The following is a 27,956-nucleotide window of genomic DNA, read 5'->3' on the forward strand; positions in this document are numbered from 1 at the left end:
ATCCCCTTCACAAAACATGACTTAGTACTTGGTGGTAAATTCGCTTGTTGGCAATCACAGAGGTCAGACATTTCCTGTAGTTGGCCACCAGGTTTGCACACATCTCAGGAGGGATTTTGGCCCACTCCTCTTGGCAGATCCTCTCCAAGTCCTTAAGGTTTGATGGCTGACGTTTGGCAACTCGAACTTTCAGCTCCGTCCATTGCGTTCCAAGTTTGTGATGCTCCTTTAATTTGTAATTAAACTCACCTGTATCAATTAACCAGATGCTGACAATATAGAAATTACATCAGCAACCAGTTAAAATGGTAAACAATTGCCTCAACCTCTCTATTGTGTGTCTCTGTGTGCCACATTAAGCATGGAGAACAGAAAGAGCAGCAAAGAACCATCTGAGCATTTCAGAGCAAAAATTGTGGAAAAACATGAACAATCTCAAGGTTACAAGTCCATATCCAGAGATCTTAATGTTCCTGTGTCCACTGTGCACAACATTGTCAAGAAGTTAACAGCCCTTGACAGTGGAACTAATCTCCCTAGACCTGGAAGAAATCACAGCTGATCACCATGTAAATACACTTGCCAATTATTTGCAGTAATTTCCTCGTGCTGTCACAGTGTGAGGAAAGTACTGCTAACACTGATAACAGGCAACTGTGAAAGCAGAAATCTACACTGATAATCAGGTCACTGATTATCAGTGCCCTGGTTATCAGTGCAGTGCCAAAAGTTTATTAGCGTATTGATAAAACTTCTGTTTCATCCATAGCAGTTTCTTTGCTATAGAGCTAGCCTCAAGTGTCTTAAGTTGATCTTTAAGTTGTACCACTAAACGAAGTTTAGACAAAGGGAGCGAATCGATAATTTTTTTTTTCTGCTTGAGATAATTGGTTCATAAGGTCAATTTTCTGGTGAAGCAGGGACTTAAGACGTGAGCTTTCCATGATAAAACGACCCCTAATAAATGCTTTGTGGGCTTCCCACAGAGTTGAGGACGCCGACACAGATCCAGTATTAAGTTATAAAAATTCACACAATGCATTCGAAATAGAAGTGTTGACATCTGCTTGACGTAGAAGTGTGTCATTCAGGCGCCAATGGCATGTGCTTGAAGTTGATTGATCTAGGAAGAGATCTAAATCCAAAAAAGAATGGTCTGAACAGGAGCTAGGGACAATATCGGAGCTTACTCACTATTTAAGTAGGGGAGCTGATGGCAAAAAGTAATCTAATCTGGTGTAGATATGGTGCACCAGGGAGAAGAATGAAAACTGTTTAGCATTCGGGTGTTGTATTCTCCAAATATCAAACCGCTTATGTCATCTAATCCATTGACGGAAGGAGGTAGACTGTTTCAAAACATGTTTTGAGGGCAGTTGGCCCCGAAGGTATCTCCTATCACGTGCAGCTGATAAGGATAAATTGAAATCTCCTCCAATAATCGTGAAAGGGCGTGATGAAGCCAAAAGTGGGGAAATTATCTAAAGAACATCAGTTGATTAGTACTAGGCGCATACACATTAATAATTGTAAGATATACATCACCATATTGACATTGCAGCAGTATAAATCTGGCCTGCGTGTCTAGTACCGAGGATACCACCTGGATAGGGCAACCTTTCTTAATAATAGCGACACCTGCTTTACCCGTGCCATTCATTGTGGAGTATGCTATAGAAAAATACCTAAGGGCAAAGTTAAATGAGCTTCCCTTTTTGAAATGTGTTTCCTGGACAAGGATAATATTAGCCTTGGACAGATGGAATTCCCTAAGAGCTGTCGACCTCTTCCTCATTGAATTTAAACCTTTAACATTACAAGACTATAGCCGTAAAGACATGTTGGTGTAATCTGAACATGAAGCAACTGTATGCAGGGCATTATGACAAATAAACCATGCTGTTCCAACGAAGAATAACACAAAAAACATTGGCAACGGAAGACACATCTAGTGCGTCGCAAAAAAACTAGCAGACACAGAACAAAAATATCCAAAAAGGACTTGCAAATATAATATGAAACCAAAATATGGATGAGTCCTGGGCAACCAAGGCCGCCCAGGCATCTACAGCAATAGCTGCAGATGTTTGGGGACGACAGGGAGGGTAGAAGACAAGCGGTGACTTCACTTCTCTCTTCCAAATGACACAGCAAATAACAGGACATCATCTGAGAAGATCCCGATAGGGTGTCTGATTTATCCGTAAGGGGATATCAGAATTGTCGGGCAGGACATATCAATAGACGTCAAGTCTTAAGTGGCATCAGCTGCATTTTGCGTGACATCTTCAGGTAACAGAAGATAACTGGGAAGGAGGAGACTGTTGAGGAATTGGGAGGCGCGTCTTGTTTCTGGCTCTTGCCGATGTCCACAGCTTATTAGTAGTGTTGACCGCTCTTGGTTTGGGTAGGGGTAGTGCTAAGGCTTCATCCGGGAGAGGAGATAGGCCTAAGTTACATGGAAATGCCTCTCCTTCTTGAAGATCTCTGATGGTATGTTGAGTGCCATCTTTGGTTACGATTAATCTGAACGGAAAGCCCCATCTGTATATAATGCAATGCTTCTGAAGGTGGAGAGTAAGTGGACGGAGTGTACGTCTTAAACAATGTAACGGGACAGATCACTATAGATTTGAATTTTTTCCCCTCTAAAGTCAACCGAGGCGGTGTTGAGCGTGGAATTCAGACTCCTTCATATTATAATAATGAAAGCGGACAAAAATGTCTCTTGGGCTCACGCCCAGTGGAGGTTTCGGGGCAAGAGAGCGGTGGGCCCTGTCCATTCGCCAATCTATATCCAGAACCGCTGGGGCCAAACCAGTGAACAGGCCCCGAAGATAATTTTGCAGTTCAGCATCTCCTACAGATTCAGGAACACCACCTATACGGAGATTCTGTCTCTGCTTCCTATTCTCCAAATCTTCTTGTAGGGATTGTAACTAGGACATCTGTTGTTTCAAAGAATGATTATCTTCCTCTAGTACATGTACGTGCGGTTTATTTTAAAGGTTGGCAATGTGTTTCTTTATCGATTCAGATCAGGTACACATCTTTGTTTCTTAGTTTTGAAATACGTGTCTCTACAAGACACCATGAAGACAAAACTTCTCAGTCTCCATAAATTTGTCAGAAATTACCTGTATTTCTTTCTTTCTTAATACATTCTGTAGTGTCCTACATCCACACCAGCTTGATTATGATTGCCCCGATGCTTGCCATGCCTGCTCAAAGGTTATTGCCTTTCAATTACTTTTCGCACGCTATCATAAAGTATATTCTGAGGTGAAACTATCAGCACTTGTGTAATCTACATCTTTCATTGACTCTTGTGTTGTGCATACACAATGAAATGTTCATGCCTTCTGTTAATGAGAAGTCTAATCTTGAGATCAATACAGATTGGTTTGTAATATTATCCTTGTATTAGCTGCTTGATGTGCCAGATCTTTGCTCAGCCTTTTCTTCTTCTGTGGGTGGCTTCCATTAAATAAAAATTGATAAGATGCCCTTGAAAGGTTTCAGGACTGAGCTATATACATGAATGAATTGCATTGAAAGCAAGGAAAATAACTTCTCATTTGTATGGCCTTTCCTTAGTTGCTTTAGCCTTCCCTTGTTGTCCTTTTGTGCTTTACGAACACATTATAAGTGTAGTACTAATGAAATCAAATGTAGTTAAATGCCCTGGTGGAAACGCTTTTAACACTTTGCTGACCTCCTAAAAATGCTTGTAGCCTATGTCACTAATAAAGAACAAGTATGCAGATCAGAGAAGTCATATTGAGAACAGGAGTCCAGCATACGTCTTGTGGGATAAGTTGAACTAGATGACCATGATATCATGGCAGTAGCAAAAGATCACAATAGCCGCCTCTATTCTTCTCATGACATGTTTACTTAAAGTGATATTAATTCCAAAAGCAAGCATTATTTTGCAGCTTAACAATTCTTAGATGTGATATCCGCATTAGTTTTCTGTTTTAGGCTTTATTTTCTTTTCTTGTGATCTAGCTAGTAAGTCTGTTGTTTTTCAACAGAACAAGCTGTCCAGCAGATGTAATTGTTAAGAGAGAGGAGACAAACCATTTAACACTGACAAGCGTGCTTACAATGATCATCTTGTGTTTCATTTATGTAAAATCTTTAACAGTTACAGCAACAGCATTTTTACTTTTTTGGATAAAGTGGTGAGCTGGCGTTCATTTTCAATTTGCTATTGTATCCTAATCTGCTAATGCATCTAATACTACCCTTCCCCCAGAATGGCAATGCTGCTGTCCAAAATTGTTTCTGTTGCTCCTTATATCAGCGTGTAGGCATCCTAATACACGAGTGTTATTGGCATGATCACCAGGTGAAAACACGGGGGAAGAAGCCTAAGAAAAAGAAAATTAATGCAGCCACCACATCTAAAGATTTTAACACTTTGCTGACCTCCTTCTAAAATGCTTGTAGCCTATGTCACTAATCTAGAACAAGTATGCAGATCAGGGAAGTCATGTTGAGAACAGGAGTCCAGCAAACTTCTTTTTGGTTTTGGATTTAATACTACTTTGAAGCAGTATTAAGCCGAAAAGCAAACATTTCGTATGGTGCAACTAACCAATTTTTAGATGTGATGAAAGCATTATTTTTATTTTTCAGATTTTATTTTACTGTTACCTGGTGATCCAGCCAGGAAGTCTGTTATTCAACAGAACAAGCTGTCTTGCAGATGTAGCAGAGTTAGAGGGTTAAGACAAACCATTTACCACTGACAGGGTTGCATACAGTGGTCAGATTTTATGTATGTAAAACCTTTATCTCAAAAGGGACAAACTGTTTGCTTTAACAGCTTAGAAAGTATGAGCTGGATTTTGGCTTTGATTTGTTAGTATATCTAAATCTGCTAGTACATCCAACACTCTCTTTCCATTAGACCAGCAGTCACTACATGGCAGACCGCGATCTGAGAACGGCTCCAGCATTGCTCCCTTCCGGACCTCCAGCCCACGATGACAGATCCGCCGCTGAGCAGGGCTGTCGTCATGGCAACATGACAACACCCTGTGCCTCCATGCCCCTTGCAGCAGGGGCGTAGATAAGAGGGGAAGTCAAGAGGGGTCTGAACTCCCCCCCCCCCCCCCCCCCCCTTCCCCAGAGGAGACTTGCCAACATCCCTGCAGCCCTCGAAATTTCCACTCGCCCACAAGTGGAAATAAGGTGGGGATGGCGAACAGTGCCAGGACTAGGGGTGTGTGCGAGGGGTGGCGGTGGAGGCAGTGACAAGCAGCAATCTCTTGTATGGCTTTCAATAAAGAATCTGGAAGCCTCAGGAGGGAGAGGAGGAGATGCGGCTTCCAGCTACTTCTTTGAAAGTCATACAGGAGATCGCTGCTTGTCACTGCCCCCACTTCTGCAAAGAACATACCTGATGGCTCAGTTTTCTTTCTACTCCTTCCCACCGCCGATGTGTTCTTCTCAATGCCCAGCCCCTCCCTCCATCCTCTGCACCAATAGGAGGAGGGGAGAGAGGCTGTATCTGCTCTGCCTCCCCCTGTGCCCCCCTACACTCCAGTCCGTGCAGCTTCAGGGGATGTTCGGGCGGGAAACTGAACAAAGCAGCCAACAGCCTGATGCATCAGAATTAGTCACGTGAATGTAACCTTCCTTCCACCCTTCCTTTCCTTCCACCCTTCCCTTCCTTCCACCCTTCCCTTCCTTCCACCCTTCCCTTCCTTCCACCCCTCCCTTCCACCCCTCCCTTCCTTCCACCCCTCCCTTCCTTCCACTCTCTGTTGAGTGACATGTGGTTGGTGTGTGTTGTTAGAGATCACAGGCAGCAAAGCTCAGTGGGGGGGCGTCAGGACTATAAAACCCCCCAGCCGAGCTGGTGCCTAGGTACCTATTAGCTCGCAATCTGGGATATCGTAAAAGTGTAAACCAAGTCCCTCACTGAACTTCAAAAGACCTTCCAAGGGGTCGTAAAAACAGACTTACTTTTAACAACTCACTTTTTCATATAAGTTGATATCTTCACGTAGGACATAATTACCTAAACATGGAGCCCATATTCGGACGGCTCAATTTGAGACCATTCTCCTGGTATGTTGCACCCCTTATCTGACACATATAAGAGAGCAGAAAATTGTATCTCCTGAACCATTCAAGTAAATGTCATATTTCATATGTAGAGATGGTATTTTGCATACCTTGGCTGTAACGTGTGGTTATTTGAGTTACTGTTGCCTTTCTATCGTCTTGAACCAGTCTGTCCATTCTCCTCTGACATCAACAAGGCATTTTTGTCCACACAACTGCTGCTCACTGGATATTTTCTCTTTTTCGGACCATTCTCTGTAAACCCCAGAGGTGGTTTTATATGAAAATCCCAGTAGATGAGCAGTTTTTTAAATACTCAGACAAGCCTGTCTGGCACCAACGAGGTCACGTTCAAGTAATGAAAAATAGCTTCCCCATATAAATAAAATATATGAGGCAAGGTCATCATCAGAAAAAAGTGTAATAAATAGTGTAGACTAAATTTCGGCAAAACCAAAAATGATGTTGTTTAATTAGATACTGGAAGGGAAAGGCCAATTACAGTCTTAAAAATGTAACAAGACTCCAGTTATCCACAGAAAGAAATATAACATGACAAAAAGGCACTACATAAAATCAGATACAACTAAAAGTATATATAAAAAAACTTACAATATAAACTATACAAAATTAAATATATATTGTTACCATTACATTGGGTACCAAATTTACGAAAAAAAACTTAGTTTAAGTTTAGACTTAAAAAATATAAACTTGATATGGATCCCCTATCTATTATCTATAAAGTAGTTAAAGCGGAGCTCCACCCAAAAGGGGAAGTTTCGCTTTAAGTATTGGTCCCCCGCTCCCCATGAGGAATTGCCACATTTGGGGAGCCTAAATTGTGGATATGTATGTATGTCTTTACCTAGTATGTAAGTTATTGATTTTGTAAAAAAAACAAACACATTTGTAAACTAGGTTGTAAATCACTGTTTATGTTCCACAGTGGTATCCTATTTCTGAAGAATATAATTTGTATAACATTTTTGAAACGTGTTGGATCCCTGGCTGAATAAACCAACCATCCAAGAAATATGGTTGTGGGATGAAAGTCAACTTTGGGGGATACCACTGAACCAATGTTGTACCTTTTTACAAGGCAATAAGTGATACTCAAAATCCTCCATTTTTGGTTTGGAATCTATCATGGATTTTTTTTTTATGCATTTGGTATACTTTTTAATCTGTATAAATATTGATATTTTAATGAAAAAATGTTAAAATCCCATTATGAGTACAATTGTTTGATCACACAATATAGGAATGGTGGCAACCAATCTGTAATATAGTGTTTACAACATAATGTTTTTTGCATGTGCTTTGCCTTTTTCTATTTTAAATATAGGAATATCTGGGAACATAATTTCTTTAGGAACAATCAGCCTAAATTTGATAGCTGTATTTGTTTTTCTTTTAGCCTCCATTTGTAAAGCAGAAAAATAATATATTGTGCAGTATGGTTATATAGACTTTTACAGTTTTGCCATTGAAGCAGTAAAGGCCAGATATTAAGCTTTCATCCAAACCTTGAGCAGAACAATTAGATAAGTAGGGAGGAAGTGCTGAGGAAGTATTAGCGTGTGTCGGAGTTCACTGATATTTTTCCAGACTTCCATACCACTGACAAAACAAATAGGCGTCCTGTATTTTAATTTGTTTTTCTACCATAATTCTTGGCATTGTTAATTTCCAGCACGCCTTTTTTGCCAAGTCTGTGAATTAAGTTTTTTTTTTTTATGTACTATTCAAGTTTTTTGGTAAATAGGACTGTCTAGTTTTTACTTTAAATGCATTTTAAATATGTTAATTAACAAATAAGAAATCCATGTTATTGAGGTACAGTTATGTATTTTGAGCCAGGTGTGCTAGATCACAGCTTGAATCAAATTTTCTTTCCTCTGTTGGCTCAGAAAATGTGCAAAAACATGTCTTCACTCATGTGCCTGTTTTTAAGTAAGCATGCTTATTTTGCCCATTTAATTAAAAAAGAAAATGCTTCCCTATATGCAGAAGTACTAAGCATGTCTGGTTGTTTCCCGAAGCAAAAGGAGCAGTTGAGAAGTGAAGGGAAAAGAAATGCAAGCCTCTGAGAAGGACAAAGTGTCACTTGTTCTCTAAATGGTCAAAGCACACGTTTGCTTTAGTTTAAAAAAAAAAAAAAGTACTCCTTGTAAACTCCTTTACTCTGGTAGTTTATTGGGGTATTCACTGTCTGTAAGAGGACACCAAGCAAGTCAGAAGGCACAACCCCTACTGACTACTCCCCTCAAGTAAGCTCTGAAGTGGCAGTGAAAGATGACAGTAAACTATAAACCATCTGAACTAAATATTGTTGAAGCAAAGAGAAAATCTTTAATGTTGCTGGCCTCCTTCTGAATGTGCTAGTTGCCTGGGTATTGCACTGACCACAGGCTTCAGTACTTTGAGTCAATGACCTGGAGTAAGCTTACAGATGAGAAAATTCATATAAAAAATTATACCTGTGTGCGTGTTCTGAGCTAATAACTTCACTATGGGGACACAACGGCTGTATGAACACAGGTTTTAATCTGACAGGTGTGCAGGCGTGGGGAAGTGGCCTTGAATACTCACTGTACATTCACATGTACATGTACAGGGCTGTACACCTGCACCCATATGCTTGTCAAATTAGGACCTGCAGCATTTCCATAGTGTAACATAGGTTGCCTGCAAACGGCGACAGCCACAAAAACAAACCACTGATTCACACTCTACAGGTCACAGAACCCATGTGAATGAGCCCCAAGGCCTCAATTACACACACAGCTTTATTTATTAACTCAGTACAGTTTTATCATTTAAATTTCACAGGAATTTGGTTGGGATTATGTCCATTAATAATGTTTTTAGTGTATTTTTACCATAAATATAATTTGGATATTTTCTCTGGCGGTGGGAGGCTGTCAGGTATGCTGTACAGGGCCCCATGATATCTAACAGTGGCCCTGGGTGTTTGCTTGTGTCTGTGCCACCTGTATAGTTAGGAAGAACAATAACATCTTCTATGGAATACCTTGAACTTCTGCTATGTACCTCAATGTATCTAGGAATTGGACATGTTTTCAACTGAAAATACAACACTCATTAGTAATGTTTCCCACACAGCTTTATTAACTCAGTACAGTTTTATCATTTAGATTTAACAGGAATTTGGTTGGGATTGTGTCCATTAATCATGTTTTTAGTTTTTTTTTTACCATAAATATAATTTGGATATTTTCTTTTTTTTGTTGTAATTAACATTAAGTTTTTCACATGTACATACATGACATTTTAAGGAAAAATAAAGATAAAGAAAAAGGATCATGAATGATAACATGAGAAGAGAAAAATAAAAACATACAATGACAATAAAGCAACAGTGGAAGTTTAATCAAGTCTGCACATGTCAAGCAGGTTGAACAGAGATATAAACGTCCCATGGGTTCCATACTGCTTCAAATGAGATTATAGAGTCTGCATGTAAAGCGGTTAGATATTAAAATTTTCTGATGTCTGCAATAATCTTAAATAATGTCAACACTGAAGGGGGTGTGGGGGAGAGCCAGCACATAGGAATGCTTCTCCTGGCCGCCGTCAAAATATGCACGGAGAGTCTCAACGGTTTAGAGAGACCCGGGAAGGGCAGGCCCAATAGAAAATAAAGAGGCTCCAAAGGGAGGGAGGTATGCAATACCAATCGTAGCAAGGCCAGAACGTCTTCCCAGAAGGGAGTGATACATTCCCAAAAAATATGAAAAAGGGAGCCAGTTTCCCTCCCGCAGTGCCAGCAGGCAGGAGAAGCATTCGGGTTACGAGCATGGAGCACATCAGGGGTTTGGTACCACAACCTTATGATTTTGTAAGCATTTTCTTTATAAACTACACACATAGAAGATCTGGAAGCGTTTTCCCATATTTTCCTTCACTGCAACAAGTCAATGTCACAGCGAAGAAACTGGGACCACTTACGCATATAGCGATGGGTATCATTAGTTAAGGGAGAGACATCCATAAGGAGCTTATATGTATTGGAGATTGTGCCCCTTTGATGTAGGCCCTGAATACACAAGCGCTCAAAGGGGGTAGGCTTTTCCAGGGTCAATGAGGGTGATAAGGTAGAACAGAAATGGCGTATCTGCAAATAGACATAAAATTGTCGGGGTGGTATGTGGGTATTTTTCTGGATATCGGAGAAAGATTTAAATTTCCGAGTCACGGGATGGACCAGGTGGCGCAGTTGGAAAAGAGCGGCTGAGGCCCATGGGAGCATTCGTTGCAAGGACAAACTATCTGAAAGGGAGGGATTAAAGAGAACATTGGTCAGAAGGGAGCAATCGGAGGCCAAAGCAAAATTAACCTTGTATCTCTTCCAGATAGGGAGAATTGCATGGGTCCAAGCAAGAGGTGTCGGTAAGAAGCGATGTCCACCGCTGACATAGCCCAGAGCAGAGAGCATGGATGGGTCGGAGTTAATTGTAAGGTTTCAATCTCGGTTGATGGGGGGCGTCGGGTGGACCAGGAGATTAGGGATCGAAGATGAGTGGCATAGTAATAGGTCACAATATCCGGTGCCCCTAAGCCTCCCCTAGAGCGTAAAGAAAGGAGTACAGTGCGTGCAATTCTATGTTGTTTGTTATGCCAAATAAAGCGTAAAAGAGATTTTTGGATGGAGTGCAGTTTGGACATAGGGATGGGAACGGGAAGAGTTGCAAATAGATACAAAAGTTTGGACAGTATGGTCATATTTATAACATTAATACGTCCAAGAAAGGAAATGGGTAAGGTGTCCCAAACTTTTAGGGAACGGGAAATGGCAACAAATAGGGGGGGAAAGTTAGCCTCATATATGGAATGGTAGGAAGAAGTAAGGTTGGTACCCAAATACTTCAGTGAGTGGGTGCACCAACAGTATTGGTACGATGCTTGGAGAGAGGATAATACATTGGGTGGGATATGTAATGGAAGTGCTTCGGTTTTGGATGTATTTACCTTGTAGCCTGACAGGGCCCCAAATAATTGTAAAGTCTTATGAAGAACCGGAAGGGAGGTATGAGGGTTAGAGTTAGAAGGCTATCGTCCGCAAACAGGGACAGTTTGTATTCACGCCCATGAGAATGTATCCCTCGTATATCGGGTGTAGACCGAATGGCGATGGTCAGCGGTTCTAGGCAGAGAATAAACAGTAGAGGGGAAAGTGGGCAACCCTGCCGTGTACCATTCGACATCTAGAAAGAAGGTGAGAGGAATGAAGACAGTCTGACCTCTGAGGAAGGGGAGGAGTAAAGAACCTTCAAGGCTGCTTCAAATGGGCCCCTGAAACCAAATCTCTCCAAGACCATAAACATGTAGGGCCAGCTAAGGCGATCAAAAGCTTTTTGAGCATCCAAACTCAGCAATATAGCAGTGGATGAAGTTCGGTTAATCAGGTCGATCAGGTCAATAGACCTTCTGGTATTGTCCGCAGCATGTCTGGCCGGCACAAAGCCCACTTGGTCCCTGTGTGTGAGCTTGGAGATGAATCTGGAGAGCCTATTTGCCAAAATCTTAGTATATATTTTTAATCGGAATATAATAGGGTGATGGGGCGATAATTGTCCGGAATAGAATGATCTTTATTAGGCTTGGGAATAACGGAAATATATGCACGTGAAAAATCAGCCTGAGGGCGGGGGACCTCTTAAGAGATCTTGGAACAGAGAGAGAAGATGGGGAGCCAAAATGCCTATGAATGTCTTATAATAAGAATAAGGTAAGCCATCAGGGCCCGGTGATTTGTGACAGGGGAGCTGCTTGATCGTATCGAACAGCTCCTCAGATGAAATATCGGCATTAAGGGCCGAAAGGTCAGAAGGTGATATCTGCGGAAAAGAGAGAAACTCAAAGAAAGCATCGAATGACATTTTTCGAAAAGGAGGATGAAGATCTGGGGTCAAACAGTTGTAAAGAGTCTTATAGTACGATCCAAAAAGTGAAGCCATTACATGAGGGTCATATGTAGGGGTACCATCCGGTTGAAGAAGGTGGTCTGGTAACGCGGAAGAGGATTGCGCTTTAAGCCTGTTAGCTGGCATTCGATGGGGTTTATTGGAAAATTTCAGAAAATTTCTGTTTGACCCAGAGAAGTGATTGCACAGATCTACGTGAGTCAAGAGCTTTGACTTGGTCACGGAGAGAAGTAACCCTGCGAAGACTGGTTATAGACGGCTTTATTAGCAATTGACGTTAGGCCGAAGATAATTGGCGAATGAGAGAAGCCTTGTCACTGGCTGAGGATTTTTTCAAACAGGAGCCTTTAGAGATACATATTTCCCGAAAAACAGCCTTATGGGCCTCCCAAAGGGTCGAGGAAGAGGTCACCGAGCCAACGTTGTGTTGAAAATACATATCTAATCCCTGAGAGAGTTCCTCGCAGAGATGGGCTGTAGTGAGAAAGGTCTCATTGAGACGCCAGTGACAAGCTTTCGGTAGAGAATTAGGAAAGAAAAGATTGAGTCAGAGAGGCGTGATCGGACCATGTAATAGAATTGATTTCAGGTGAAACCAAAAGAGGGAGTAAGGGGCAGAGACAAAGAAGTGGTCTAAGCGGGAAAAACTGCGATGTGGGGTGGAATTGAAAGTAAACTGTTTATGAAGGGGATGTTTGATCTGCCAAGCATCAAAGGGACGATGTTCCCTTATCAATTTGCGAAAAGATTTTGAAGAGGAACACTGCCGCTTCGAGGGGGTGGATTCGAAAAGTACCTTCCTATCCTTGTGGGGGGACATAATTAAATTAAAGTCGCCTCTAATGATCATGTGTTGTAGAAAAGGCACTCAATTTGGCAAGTGTTTTGGGAGAGGAACTGTAGTTGACCCGCGTTCGGAGCATACAAGTTTAACAGGATAAGGGGAGAACCAGCAAACATACATTCCAAAATGATATAACGACCCCTTGGGTCGACCTTGGAGGAAATGACCCGAAGAGAGCACTGTGTCCAGATGAAAATAGCCACTCCGGCTTTCCCAGTGGGATCAAAAGCCGAGTAGGATTGGGAAAAAAACCTCGAGGCAAAAAGAAAAGAGCCAGTCGATTTAAAATGAGTTTTCGAGATGAAAATGTCTGCTCCTGAGGATCGGAATTCCTTCAAAGCCATCCACCGTTTTTGGATGGAGTTAAGACCTTTGACATTGTATGATAATAACCGTAAAGTCATCATTAGATATACAAATAGCAAATGTACCAGTATAGAGAATAATTGAGGTATCATCGATGCGGCAAACCTAGGAAGAATAGAAACAGGAATCCAATACAAGGATGCAACACATAAAACATAAATTGTAAGGGTTACAGCAAAAAACAAAGATATCGTTAAAGATATGAACTTGGGGCAATGAAATAAAACCAAGTTGTCTAGGCCTAAAGCTGGACTGGTTTGGGGGCAGTATGACAACTGACACATCTCAATAGGTGACAATCCTGGCACGAAAAGGCACAATTAAAGTACACAACCAGGGCACGGTACAGAACAAAAAAATAATGGTGCAGATATTGGGGAAGGGGGCAGTTCCTGAAACGCCCGATAGGACACCCAGGAGGGCCGTCAGGTAGATACATCACCCGATCTAGGAGGTTGTGGGCATTGCGGGGTGCGAGAAAGGCTCTTCCGGGCATTACGAGCTGGTGTCCAGATCTTGTTTGGTGTGGTGGAAGGGCGTGAAGGAGTGGGCGGCAATGAAGATGCATCATCAGGTAGAGGGGGAAGTCCCAGGTGTTTGAGGAAGGAGTCCGCCTCAGGAAGGTCACGTAGCGTAACTTGAGAATTGTCCTTGAAGACGACCAACTTGAAGGGAAATCCCCAACGATAGGGGATGTGGTGTTGCTGAAGTTATGTGGTGACTGGTTTCAGAGCCCGCCGTTTGGTCAGGGTAATTGGAGATAGGTCACTGAAGAGCTGAAGTCTGTCCCCCTTGAATTCCAGGGAAGACTTGTTGCACACGGAGGACAGCAGGGCCTCTTTTCTTTCAAAGAAATGGAAGCGAACAATGACATCACGAGGCCTGGTGCCCTCCGGAGGTTTCGGGCCCAAAAAACGGTGCGCCCTATCTAACCTCCAGTCCCACTCCGGGACCATAGGAGCAGTTGCGGTAAAAAAGGAGAGTAAGTGGTGTCGAAGTTGAGAATCAGAAATTGCTTCCGACATACCGCGAATACGGCCGTTCTGGCGGCGTTCCCTATTTTCCAGTTACTCTTGTTGAAGTTGCAGTTGGGACATGGAATGCTTCAAGTATGTGTTGTCTTCTTCTAAGACATGAACGTATTGTATCAATTCGTCAAATTTGGTCTCCATTTGGTCAATGTGTTTCCAAATCTGGGCAATCTCCCCCCTGAGATCTAGGGCCAGTTTCCCTACTTCAGCAGATATAGTAGCAGTGATATTTCGTAAAAATACTTGCAGTTTGTCGTCAAATGAAGATACTGTTAAAGTGGATGAGGCATGCTGCACTACTGAATCAGAGGATGGGGTGGTGGGATGCTCCAGGGAGGGATGGTCTGTCGTCCCCCCTACTGCTGCTGAGTATCTGGGATCCTCTATCTGGCTACTGCTGAGGGATGAGATGGCTGTGGGATCAGAGGTGACCTAATCTAAGGTGCCCCCAGCGGCCACCGGATGTCCGGAGCTCCTCTGCGGGCTGGGCGCATTACCAGAGGTAGGGGATGTCGGCCTAGACAGGAACCGCTGGAGCGGGGAGGGCTGCGGGTCTGTGTGTGGCGGGGAGGGGGGCTTCCAGCACCCGATCTTCCCCATAATGTGGTGCCGGGTCGTGCACTTATGTGTGTGCGGCGGTAGGCTCGTGTAGCGGAGCGGGGGAGCCGGGAGTTCCGCGGATGGACGGAGCTGTCTTACTCAGCGTCCGCCATTAACCCAGGTCGCGCATGCGCCCCCATAATTTGGATATTTTCTCTGGCGGTGGGAGGCTGTCAGGTATGCTGTACGGGGCCCCGTGATATCTAACAGTGGCCCTGGGTGTATGCTTGTGTCTGTGCCACCTGTATAGTTAGGAAGAACAATAACTTCTTCTATGGAATACCTTGAACTTCTGCTATGTACCTCAATGTATCTGTGTGTGTGTGTACATGTCTCTGTGCGTGTGTGTACATGTTTGTGTGTGTGTATCTGTACATGTGTCTGTATGTAAACCTACATGTATGGGTGGTTTGGTCAGATTCAGGATTATGTGGTTATTATGGGTGGTAGAGTATGGGGCATTTGAGGTACTGCTGGGTTGGATAGCAGGTAGGATATGCTTGGTAGAGTTATGGTTTTGTGAGTGAAAGATTATGGGGGGTTATGGTTGTATGCAGTGCATGGTCTAAGTATGATGGAGTGTTTAGGGGGGCATTGGAGGCCCTGATGTAATGTGGGGGGAATCTGGGGACCCTGATGTAATGTGGGTAACATCTAACAGTGTAATTTCATGAAATAATTTACAAGGGTGTGTTTAGGGGCAGAATTAGGGGTGTAACAGGGTAGGGGTTGGGTGGGGCAACTGGTGGCGAGTAACTCTTAAGGCCTGGCTAGTAGCTCAGGACTTGAAATTTTAAGCCTTGATCTAGACCTTCGAAATATGTTAAAACCATTACAGAAATAATTATAAAGGATAAGAAACAAAAACAGAATCAATAGAACTAAGGAAATCAAATTAGAATACATAAAGATAAGCCTAGCTACAAATAGTGCTGTTTTTTAAACATAGTAGATGCGATCGAGTGCTGACATGCAGAGGACTCAACACAGAGATTTACTATTAAACGGAGTCTAAAAAGAAAATGCCCACAGTAGATGGCTAAATTGTGTCCTGCACATGCTCATTTTTTTTACCCATTGAAATTTTTTTTGGAAATGTAAGATATTTTTTAAAGGGAAGTCCAGATATTTGGAAAATCAAATTTCAATGTGAACATGTTTCTGCAGTGATTTTTCGTTGAGTTAGACGTTCTTTTAGCACGTCTGCTTTCTTAGACTGATTCCTGGATTGTGCCTAGTTAGTAAATTCGTTTTCGAGTCCACTTGTTAGACTCTTTCTTTAGTAAATGTCTTTGCCGTCTAAAAGTAGATGGACTCTATTGAAAAGTAGACTTTATCCCACAGAAATGTGTCTAGGCACATTAGTAAATCAGGGCCTGTACAATATGTCTGAAAAGAAACCCCCAGCGATAAGAACTTGGTGTTTTTGGAGATGGGAGGTAACAGGCTTAAGGTTAGCAAGAGTAATTGGAGAAAGATCGCTCTAGATTTGTGTTCTTCCACCATAGTCCGCTGCCAAGAATGCGCTTTGATCTTCACTTTTTTTCAGTTCCATTTTGTCAGAGTGCTCACTTCTCTGCTAAACAAGCTTTGAATGTAGTTGCTTTGTGAAGATCCTTACTTTAGCTGAGGGTTTGGAGGTACACAGCAATTGCCCAGATTGGGTCATGCAGGAGAAATTTTTAAACAATAAAAATTTGTGCAATTTAAAGCGGTTGTAAACCCTAACAATTACCCAGTGAAGTGACTAGCATCAGATAAAATGCAGAAATAAAACAAATCCTCCTACATTTGTTGTACCTGTTTATCTTCACCAAGCTGTACAGTTCAAAGTCCAACATTTACACAGGAGCTCTCAGCTGTGAAAAGCAGGACGTGGGGATGTAAAGTGTCACAGTGCAAATATCAATGAGCACAGGTCTGAGCCCTGACTGTAGGGAAGGGACAAACCCCCTCCTCACACTACATGGAGAATATGAAGAGCTAAGTATATGAATCACAGGTTGTGTGATGGAGACTCTTTTTGCAGTCACTTTTTTTTATCACATTCAGTGCTTTGGATAGAGACAAGGACATATTATAGAAGGATATCCTTTGTTCATATTTTGTGCCTGAGGTTTACAACCACTTTAGGGTGTCTGTTAAGTGGAACTTGGCTCTTATGAATCAGTAATTTTTGTGAAATAAGTATATTTAAAGTAAACATGTTGAGTAAAGAAAATGACATTTACTGTAAATGGGTATCTTCAGATTTATTGGAGTGCCCTGTGATCCCTAAAACGTAGGCATTCTGGAATGTGAATAATTTTATACTTTGATTGCCAACTCTAGCCCACCCTTCTAGGTTTTCCAGGCCTCATTGCCTACACTTGGGGCACCTCCCTCAGTGTTGCTTTTTAAGATTGTTCACCAAAGCAGCTGGCCAGTAGTGAGGCCTGGTATGAATAAGGGGGCAGTCCAAAGCTGGCAGTAACATCTGATAACTGCATACTACAGTTTATATATGCTTGAAAATCAAAGTTCCCTAAGTTTCAGGAGTCCTAAGGCAGTCTACTGGAAATCAATGTTGGTGTGCAGTCAACTGGACATGCATGCTTTAACTGTAAGTGGCATTTTGTTTACTCAAAGGTGTTGAATTATCCTCTTATGCATCTGTTTTCTTAACATACTCCTTTTTATCTATTTTTTTGCTTTCAGGTGTAAAACAAAAGTATATCCTGATAATTTACCATCAACGAGCGTTGTAATAGTGTTTCATAATGAAGCTTGGACAACATTACTAAGGACAGTGCACAGTGTTATAAATCGATCTCCACGACCGCTTCTTGAAGAGATCATTCTTGTGGATGATGCTAGTGAACGAGGTAAGTACCATGTACCTGAATAATTATCAAAACTGCACTTTGTGTATAGTTGTGTGTGGTATTTATGTGTATCATAGACAAGTTCTTACAGTATTAGAAAACTATTAAAGCTGTACGAGTTGTGAGAAGTGTATGCCATTACATATCTCCCAAATTTAATTTGGGCATAATTCAAACTGTCTTTAAAGCAAATGTGTTTTAAAATGTCTTAACATGCTGTTTGACATTGACATGATACTTAATGATTATAACATTCTTAGCCCAGGTACCTCATTCCTGGCTGAACCCTGGTATTCGGGCTTCCTCTCCTTCCCTCTGCGGTCTGGGACTCATTTGGGGTTGGAGGGGGCCTTGCCCTTCTGTGGGGGGAGGTGTCCATTATGGTTTGCAGGTCTGACTGGATCGGGGGGCGCAGGGGACGCGCCGCATGTGGCTGTGAATGGCAGGCGGCCATGTTATTGTAACCGTTTTCTTGGAGGTTTTCGGCCGAGGGCCATTTTTTTGGGGGGTTCTTAGTGGCTATCAAGAGATGGAGGCCGGATGGGGGAGGTCCTTGGTGGCCATTTTCCCATAGCCCGCGGCAGGGATTTCCTCGGGTCTGAATGCACTGTATGCAGGTGCAAAAGATGCAATTTTGTTGTTTTTGTTTTTTTTGCATTCAGGACGGCTTGATAATTTCAGTGTGCTGTCCTATGTGCGAACTCTCACAAATGAAACCGGTGACCCCTTTTAAAAATCGTGCCAAACCAAAACGTTTGGTACTTTTGTTAGCAAGGTATGTTTGGGTGACATTAAGAAGTTATGCCTGCAAATAAGCACAGTTTTGCGTGCGTCCCTGCAACACCCAAATAGGAAGCTAGCATAAGTAGTTAAAGTGCTTAAAAAGACTGAGGGCTTTATATAACTTTTAAGCCCTGTACAACCTGGAATCTAAGCAAACTTAAAGATCTATGCTTCACTTGCCAAAGTGCAGTGTTGGAGCAGTGCTATTTGTACAATTTACATAAAAGGTTTGTGTTTCACTTGTTCCCACTGTCGAGCTGCTAATTACTTCTCTTAGCAATTATTCACCAGCAAAAAATGGCCATATAAACTGGGGCTTTGATTAAGGGGTTACTCCCAAATCTAAAGGGCCAATCTGTGTTATTTGCTGCAAACGTTAAGCTTTGTAGCTCAGTTATCTTATGCCTAGTGCACACTATGAGTAAATAGTGAGTAAACAGAGCGATCGTCTGTTAATCTGATCATACGAGAGCCGACCAGTTCATGCAAAATTATACGAGAGCCGACCAGTTCATGCAAAATTATCTGACGGGACAAGCACAAAAAATGTTTTGTACCATGCCAGAACAAACAATTTTCATTTAGTCAGCACAATATTCATCTGTAAAAGTTCAAGTGACCAAGGCCACGCATGCTCGGAAACGAAAGAATACATTACAATACATTATATCACTTCTGAACTTGTATTCTGTTTTACAAGAATTTTCGTAACTTTCGTAAGCTCTTCATTTTTGATATGAGACTAGCATGCAAAGGAAACGGAAGATTATTTGTCCATTATTCTCATCGTGTGTACAAGGCTTTAGTTGTCATGATATATTTCTCTTTGAAACCAAGCTGGAAGAATGTACTGAATATTGTAAGTTAGAGTTTCCATTAATTTTAAAGGCTTATTAAATAGTTGCTTATTAAATATAGTGACCTTGATTTGACAGGCTCAATTACAAAGGACTTAAGGTTTTACAAACATGAGCATTACTGCATTATATTTCCCCTTTTTACGTTGATTCAATCAAACTCATTACAGGAATTCACATATACAAAGATCAATAGAGCTTCTACAGTTCCTTTGTCAAACACATTTACATGGTGTCAGATTTGACTCTGGGGACATATCTTTTTTTTTTCTTTTTATGAATGTGTTTTTTTGTGAGCATCGCCTGACACATAATGTGATTGATTAAATGTTAAATTAACAGATTATCCCAGGCTTTTCTTGGCAATACAGAAGTATATTTTCAAATGTTTACCAATCTCTGCTATATTAACCCCCGGTTCACATCTATGCGGCCGCACGGGCCGCGTTTTACACTGGCACGAGAGCCCATTCATTTGAATGGACTCCTGTGCCCGTGACACGCAAGGAAAGAAGTCCCTGCACTTCTTTGGAAAACGCAGCCCACACAGGAACCTCGGTTGCCAGTACGGTCGCGTTTTCCAGTGCGGGCGGCGTGCCAATAGAACTAATGGCACCCGCTTGCAGGTCCGCATTTCTCTGTTCTTTTGGTGATGTGCAGTGTTTTTGCACCAAACATATCTTTTGGAATTATGGCACTGTCACTGGGGATGTCAGTGACACCAAGTCATTTTACCCCAGTGTCAGAATGCCCGCCGCTGTCCCACTATAAGTTGCTGATAACCGCCATTACTAGTGAAAAAAGTTGTGTAAACACTATAACTTTCACGTAAACCAATTAACCAGTTGCCAGTCACAGATAGCAGAATGACGGCTACACTGCAGCTGGCCAGTTCTGGGAGGGCGTCATATGACGTCCTCCCAGAACGCGCTCTCCTGCGCGCTCCCGGCAATCTCTGTGATCACTGTGTCCTACGGACACAGCTGATCACGTGATGTGGTAAAAGGCCAATCACAGCGGCCTTTTACCACGTGATTAGCCGTGTCCAATGACACACTGATCACAGGGAAATGCAATTGCCGGTTCTCGGCTGCACTTTCCTCACGCTGTCAGAACGTGGGGAAAGTACTGCCTAGAAACGTCAGTTGTCAGAGCAGGGATCGGCACCGATCTTCAGGGCACTGATCAGTGCCCTGATGATCGGTGCTCAGCAGTGCCACCCACTAGCTCCGCCCACCTGTGCCCAGCATTGCCACCCACCTGTGCCCATCAGTGCCACCCACCTGTGCCCACCCGTGCCGCCCACTCGTGCCACCCACCTGTGCTTCCCACCTGTGCCACCCACCAGTGCCCATCAGTGCAGCCAGTCTGTGCCCAGCAGTGCTGCCTATCGGTGCCGCCTATTAATGCCCTTCAGTGCTGCCTATCAGTGCCCATCAGTGCCCTTCAATGCTGCCTATCAGTGCCCATCAGTGCCGCCTATCAATGCCCATCACTGCTACCTCATCAACGCACATCAGTGAAGGAGAAAAATTAGCTGTTTGCAAAATTTTATAATAGAAACAAACTTTTTTTTTGTTGTTATATTTTTTGCAATTTTTTTTGTTTATAGCGCAAAAAGTAAAACACCCAGCAGCGATTAAATACCACCAAAAGAAAACTCTATATATGAGAAAAAAATGATAAAAATGTCATGTGGGTACAATCTTGCATGACCACGCAATTGTCATTCAAATTGCGACAGTGCTGAAAGCTGAATTTTGGCCTGGTAAGGAAGGGGGTATAAGTGCCCACTACGCAAGTGGTTAATTTACACGTATTGGGATTTTTTTTTTTTTTTTTAGCAAAGATATGTAGCAGAATAGATTTTGGTTTAAGTTTATGATGACATTTTTATTTTTTTTTACTGACCTGTTTATTAGCAAAAAGTCAAAAATATTGTTTGTTCTCAAAATTGTCAGTCTTTTTTTTTTTTATAGCGTAAAAAATAAAAACCGCACAAGTGATCAAATACCACAAAAAGCCCAAATCCTGGGAAAAAAGACCTAAATTTCATTTGGGTGCAGCGTTGCATGACCGCGCAATTGTCAGTTAAAGTAACGCAGCCCTGTACCACAAAAAATGGCCTGATCAGGAAGGGGGGTAAATCCTCAGGAGGGCAAGTGGTTGAAAACAAAAGGGGCTTTATGATGAATTAAACGTTTAATATTTTTAACATTGCGCTGTTTATCTCCTCCTCCCCTCCCTGCCTGTCTCCAGCACTGCACCCGGGGTCTAGCAGGGAGGAGAGAGACCTTGCAGTGTAATGAGCACCGATTAGGTGCTCATCAGGAAAGGGGAGTGTCGGGCTTATCCTTGAAGATGACACAAAACCCCCAACATTATCTATTTTCTGAAATCAGAGATCCTAGAGAATAAAATAGCGGTAGTTTAAATTTTTTATTTCACACGATATTATCACAAAGGTCTAGGAAACTCAAAATTTCAATAAAAAATACATTTAAAGTTAATTTTAGGGCACAAAAAGCAATAAACTATTACATTTTTTTGTGAAATAGGAAAGACGAAGTTGCATCGAGTAAATAGATATCCAACATGTCAAACCCTAAATTTGCGTGCATTCGTGAAACGGCAACAAACTTTAGTACCCTATATTTTGTATAGGTGATGCTTTTAAAGCCCCTTATAGGTGATCAGTTTAGCTTTATGGAATAGGTCTGGTGCTAGAATTACTGCTTTTATTCTGGCATTCGCGGCTATATGTAACGTGTATTGCGACGTTTTCATGTGTAGGCACCCCAGAGCATGCTTTTACGTTTGTGCCTATGTACATATGTGGGGGTGGGGCCTTGAAAATTTGGGGAGGAGTGATTATATGCTTGGGTGTAACTTCCAATTAAAAAAAAAAATGTTAATTAACTTTTTTTTAATCACATAGGGGACAAAAGGTCTCCTATGTGATGATTTTTTTGGTGACAGGTTCTCTTTTTTTAAGACATCCGTCAGCACCCACTGAACCAGTCAGATGGGCAAGCGGAGCCCGGGACATATAGCGGGCAGGGGGGAGAGGCTGGCACTGTGGACTGTGTGGTAGCAATGCTTCCACCTGACAGAAGAGCCCACAGCAGGGCTAAGGCAGAAAAATCTACCTGCCCGGAACTGCATGTCCCGGGTGTTGGGCGATATGAATTGCACATCCATGGCAGTGTATGTGGTAGTTAATACACTGACCTCCTTTTCCTCTTCCAGCTTCTGCTGGCATTGCTTTCCATCTCCAGGCTGCTAGAAAGATCCTAAGTTAAGTGAACTTGGTATTACTCCGCCTGGGACAGGAGCCAGTGCCAAAGAGGAATCATCGACTTACAGCCTGTGGCTCCTGCTCCCTCTGCAGCCACCTACTTCCTCCATGGTCAGCACCGGCTGGATGCACTCCGATGCTCTGGGATGGCGGGTCAGTAAGCCCAGATTGCGATCAATGTGTTGCCAACCCCAGGCATGTGCTTCCCTGGTTTGAGGTCAAGGACCATATCAGAGGGATCTGAGGGCCTAATGTGTCCCACAGGCTTAGAGTTGAGCACCCCGGATGTAAGTGCTCCTTATGGTCAGTACAGGTTTACATACCAGCTATCCAAAAGTTTAGTTGTAGACATTTTGTTTCTTTGATATGTACTCAGTATTTAAAATGCAGATAAATAGAGGTGTGCAACCAGCTGGAGATGCCTGTTTCCTCAGTGGACCTTAGTTACCATGAAGATCACATAGCTTCACACTTCTGAAAGGAAGCTTAGATACATTTACTTTCATTAGCATCCTCTAATGAGTTTCTTGTGAAACACATGCAATATTGTACATTGTTGAAAATGTAAGTCTTTAATCATGTGATCTAGATTATTAATCACTTGAAGCTCAGCATGTTAAACCCCCTTCTTGACCAGGCCATTTTTCAGTTTTGAGCACTGTTACTTTGACTTACAATTACTCAGTCATGCAACAATGTGCACACGTGAATTGTATATCATTTACTGATTGTACTCTAGGGGGGCATTAGGACAGTATGAATACTTCCAAAATTACCCATTTTGCAAAAGTACACACTCCACGGTATTTTAGTAAGAGGCATGTTGAGTTTTTTTGAAGTGGAAATTTTTTGCCACAATTTTTGGCAAAATTAAATAAAATTAGGTTTTTTTTTTTTTTTTTTTTTTGGAAAGTTGTCTTTTTAACCTCCCTGGCGGTATTCCCGAGTGTAGCTCGGGGTAAAGTTTCAGTACCACAAGCAGTAACCCCGAGCTACTCTCAGGTTTACCATGCGGCGTTGCTCAGGGATTCCCTGCAGCACTTACCTTGTCCTTTGCTCCCGCGATGTGTCCCCTGCAGCGTCCCCGGCCATCTCCTCTGGCCGATGCCGGCATCCGGCTTCCGTGTTCCGGTCTATGTGACATTGGGACGTACGGGGGCTGGAACCGGAGGCAAATTTTTAGTTTTAAAAAATAAAATTTTTTTGTGAACGATTATTACATAGCAAAACATTGCTGTTTCAAAGCATTTCACATACATTTTATCCCTACTGCTTTGTCCAGCACCCTGTCTGCATTTTGATTGTTCTTTCTGCTTGGAAACTGGGAAAAGTCCATGGCGTCCAAAAAGCGTCCCTTTAGGTCAAAATCGGTTTTAAACCAGCTAGAGAACAGCGATAGTAAATCAGAACCACTTGCAGAATTGAGTGATAATGATTTGTGGGGAAATTCGTCATCAGACACTGAAAACAATTCTGCGACTTTGCTCAGCAATGTGAGAACTTGGCGCTATATTTCAAATTTCAGTGTTTTTGGTTTGATTATATTATTGAATTAAATTTATTATTATATTTTTTGATTATTTATTAAATTATAATTTATGATTTTGTGTTTCAAATTTTATCATACCCGGGATGTTTACTAGACTCTTGTTCGGACAGATTTCAGTGACTTATTCCTAAAAATTACAGCCTACAATAAAAAAAACTACATATTTCCATGCAAAATAATGGTACCACTTTCAGCACCAAAAATCTGAAATAATCATACCGCTAGGGAGGTTAACAAGTTATTTCTCTCACACGCCTTAATTTACTTTTCCTTAGCATAGGGATACCATCTATGTATGTCTAGATGCATAGAGGAGCCCCAAATCCAAGGAGCACTTTGAAGCTTTCTTAAGGCTGTGAAATGCCAGGACAGGAGAAACACCCACAATATTATCACATTTTGCAAAGTAGACCCTCAGAGGCATGGTGAGGCTTTGCATCACATTGTTTGCCTCAAGATTTTGGAAAATGAAGAGAATTGTATTTTTTTTTCACACTGCTGTCAATAGGATATTTCTCACACACAGCATGCATACTGTGAGCATGGGTGACCTTACACCCCAAAACACATTTTGCTTCTTCTGAGTATGGGATGTGTGAGATTTTTCAGAGTCTAGCTGCATAGAGGGCCCAAAATCCAAGCACCACACATTTTTGAAAATCGAAGAAAGAAGATGTTTTTTTCTTTACACAAAGTTATCAATAAGATATTGCTAATAACAAATTCCTGTAGAGCATACATAGAATTACACCCCAAAACACATTCTGCTACTTCTCTTGAGTATGGGGATATTGCATATGTGAGACTTTTTCCAGCCTAACCAGATAGTGGGACCAAAAATGAAAGGAACACCTTCAGGCTTTCAAGGGGCATACATTTTGCATCTAATTTCTTGACTATCACATTTTTGGAGGCTCTGGAGCACCAGGACACTAGAAACGGCTATAAATGACCACATTTTGGAGAGAAAAGACCTCAAGGTATTTTTAGGAGGCATGGTGAGTCATTTGAAGAATTATTTTTAGCACAAGTTTTTGGAAAATGCAGAAAGAAAATAAAAAATATGTTCAGTTTAGTAAGAGACGTTCCATACACAGCATAGGCATACAAGACTTGCACCCCAAAACACCTTCTGCTACACCTCCTGAGTATGGAGATACCACAGGTGTAAGACCTTTTCATTGTTTGGACCATTTATCTACCGGAACAGACCAGGACAAAAAATACTTTATATATTTGGCAAATTAAAACGAGTTGTTTTCAGTCTTTCTTACCTCCTGTTATTTACCTTTGTGTCATTCAGTAGTTATTCACATTTTTATACATCGGACATATGGAAATATTCAATTAAGGAATAATTAATGCGATAGTCTCTTTCCCTAGATAAAAACCTGTTAAATCGTGCTTCCATTGACGCAGACAGTAAACTGTTCACAAAAAATAAAAATCTATGCATGGCCTCTGACACTTTCTGTATTCCCTTTTATGTAAGGTTTAATTTTTTGACACAGAGTTGTAAACCATGTCTTTTATTTAGTGTGCAGAGCAACAGAAACAGGGTCATTTCATCACAGTAACCTCTTGTTTCTTCATCATTAACAGAGAAACTGTCAGAGAGGATATCTCATGCACCCTAATTCTTGGTGTTTGTTGCACAGAGGTCACTTGGCACTTACTCATGCAAATTGATTTGGCAGTATCATTGGGCTGCTCTGCCTTATTTAATGAGATGTGTAAAAAGACACCAACATCTGCTGTTTAAATGACCAAATTACTATATTAATACTATATAACATGGATTGTTGGTAAAACATACATTTACATTATATTGTATTTTGTTGGGGGAAAAGTGTATTTCTTTTTCAAGACACAGAAATGTAGTAATCCTCAGACATTTAGGTTATAATGTATCCTACAGAATGATGTGATGTATCTCTAATAAATATTAATGAAAGCAACTCTCTGAAAATATACAGTGGATATAAAAAATCTACACACCCCAGTTAAAATGTCAGGTTTCTGTGATGTAAAAAATGAGACAAAGATAAATCATTTTAGAACATTTTCCAACTTTTAATGTAACCCATACTGTAAACTGTACAACTCAGTTGAACAACAAACTGAAATTTTTTAGGTGGAGAGAAGTAAAAATAAAAAACTAAAATAATATGGTTGCATAAGTGTGCACACCTTTAAACTAATACTTTGTTGAAGCACCTTTTGATTTTATTACAGCACTGTCTTTTTGGGTATGAGTCTATCAGCATGGCACATCTTGTCTTGGCAATATTTCCCCCCTCTTCCTTGCAAAAACACTCAAAAGCTTTCAGATTGCCATGGCATCTCCTGTGCACAGCCCTCTTCAGATCAACCCACAGATTTTCAATCAGATTCAGGTCTGGGCTCTGGCTAGGCCATTCCAAGAAGCTAATCATCTTCTGGTGAAGCCATTCCTTTGTTAATTTGGATGTATGCTTTCAGTCGTTGTCATGCTGAAAGATGAAGTTACCCTTCATGTTCAACTTTCTAGCAGAAACATGAAAGTTTTGTGCCAATATTGACTGGTATTTTGAACTGTTCATAATTCTGTTTACCTTTACTAAGGCCCCAGTTCCAGCTGAAGAAAGACCGCCCCAAAGCATGATTCTGCCACCACCATTCTTCACTGTGGGTATGGTGTTCTTTTGGTGATGTGCAGTGTTTTTGTGACAAACATATCTTTTGGAATTATGGCCAAAAAGTTCAAGCTTGGTTTCATCAGACCATAACACATTTTCCCACATGCTTTTGGGAGACTTCAGATGAGTTTTTGCAAAATTTAGCCGGGCTTGGATGTTTTTCTTTGTAGGAAAAGACTTCCATCTTGCCACTCTAACCCCATAGCCCAGACATATGAAGAATATGGGAGATTGTTGTCACATGTACCACACAGTCAGTACTTGCCAGATATTCCTGCAGCTCCTTTAATGTTGCTGTAGGCCTCTTGGCAGCCTCCCAGACCAGTTTTCTTATTGTCTTTTCATCAATTTTGGAGGGACGTCCAGATCTTGGTAATGTCACTGTTGCACCATATTTTCTCCACTTGATGATGACTGTCTTCAACTGTGTTCCATGGTATATCGAATGCCTTGGAAATTCTTTTGTACCCTTCTCCTGACTGATACCTTTCAACAACGAGATCCTGCTGATGCTTTGGAAGCTCTCTGAGGACCATGGATTTTGCTGTAGGATGTGACTAAGAAAATGTCAGGAAAGACCTACTAGAACAGCTGAACTTTATTTGGCGTTAATCAGAGGCACTTTAAATTATGGCAGATGTGTGTACTGACTCCTATTTAACATGATTTTGTATGTGATTGCCTAATTCTGAACACAGCTACATTCCCAGTTATAAGTGGGTTTGCACACTTATGCAACCACATTGTTTTTTTATGTTTACTTCCCCCCCCTAAAAGATTTCAGTTTGTTGTTCAACTGAGTTGTACAGTTTACAGGTCACATTAAAGGTGGAAAATGTTCTGAAATGATTTATCTTTGTCTCATTTTTTTACATCACTGAAACCTGACATTTAACAGGGGTGTGTAGACTTTTTATATCCACTGCAAGTGTTCCACACAAACAATATGTGTTACAATATACATGGAAACTACACACTGTGTACACCCCACAGTTCACATACAGTGGGGCAAAAAAGTATTTAGTCAGCCACCAAGTGTGCAAGTTCTCCCACT

General features: G+C 41.6%; 1 protein-coding gene across 2 annotated transcripts in view; it reads left to right on the forward strand.

The window, feature by feature from the left end:
• The window catches only part of GALNT1 (polypeptide N-acetylgalactosaminyltransferase 1), a 234,267-nt gene that overhangs the window by 99,203 nt on the left and 107,108 nt on the right, over nucleotides 1–27,956 (forward strand). For both annotated transcript variants that reach the window (XM_089689075.1, XM_089689074.1), the window contains exon 4: nucleotides 17,571–17,737. In XM_089689075.1, coding sequence (XP_089545201.1) covers nucleotides 17,571–17,737 — 167 coding nt within the window. The remainder of the gene's footprint in view (nucleotides 1–17,570; nucleotides 17,738–27,956) is intronic.

The sequence above is a fragment of the Staurois parvus genome, unplaced genomic scaffold (assembly GCF_062004578.1).
Source record: "Staurois parvus isolate SC_StPar_1 unplaced genomic scaffold, SC_StPar_1.0 ptg000468l, whole genome shotgun sequence".
Taxonomy (NCBI): Eukaryota; Metazoa; Chordata; class Amphibia; order Anura; family Ranidae; genus Staurois; species Staurois parvus.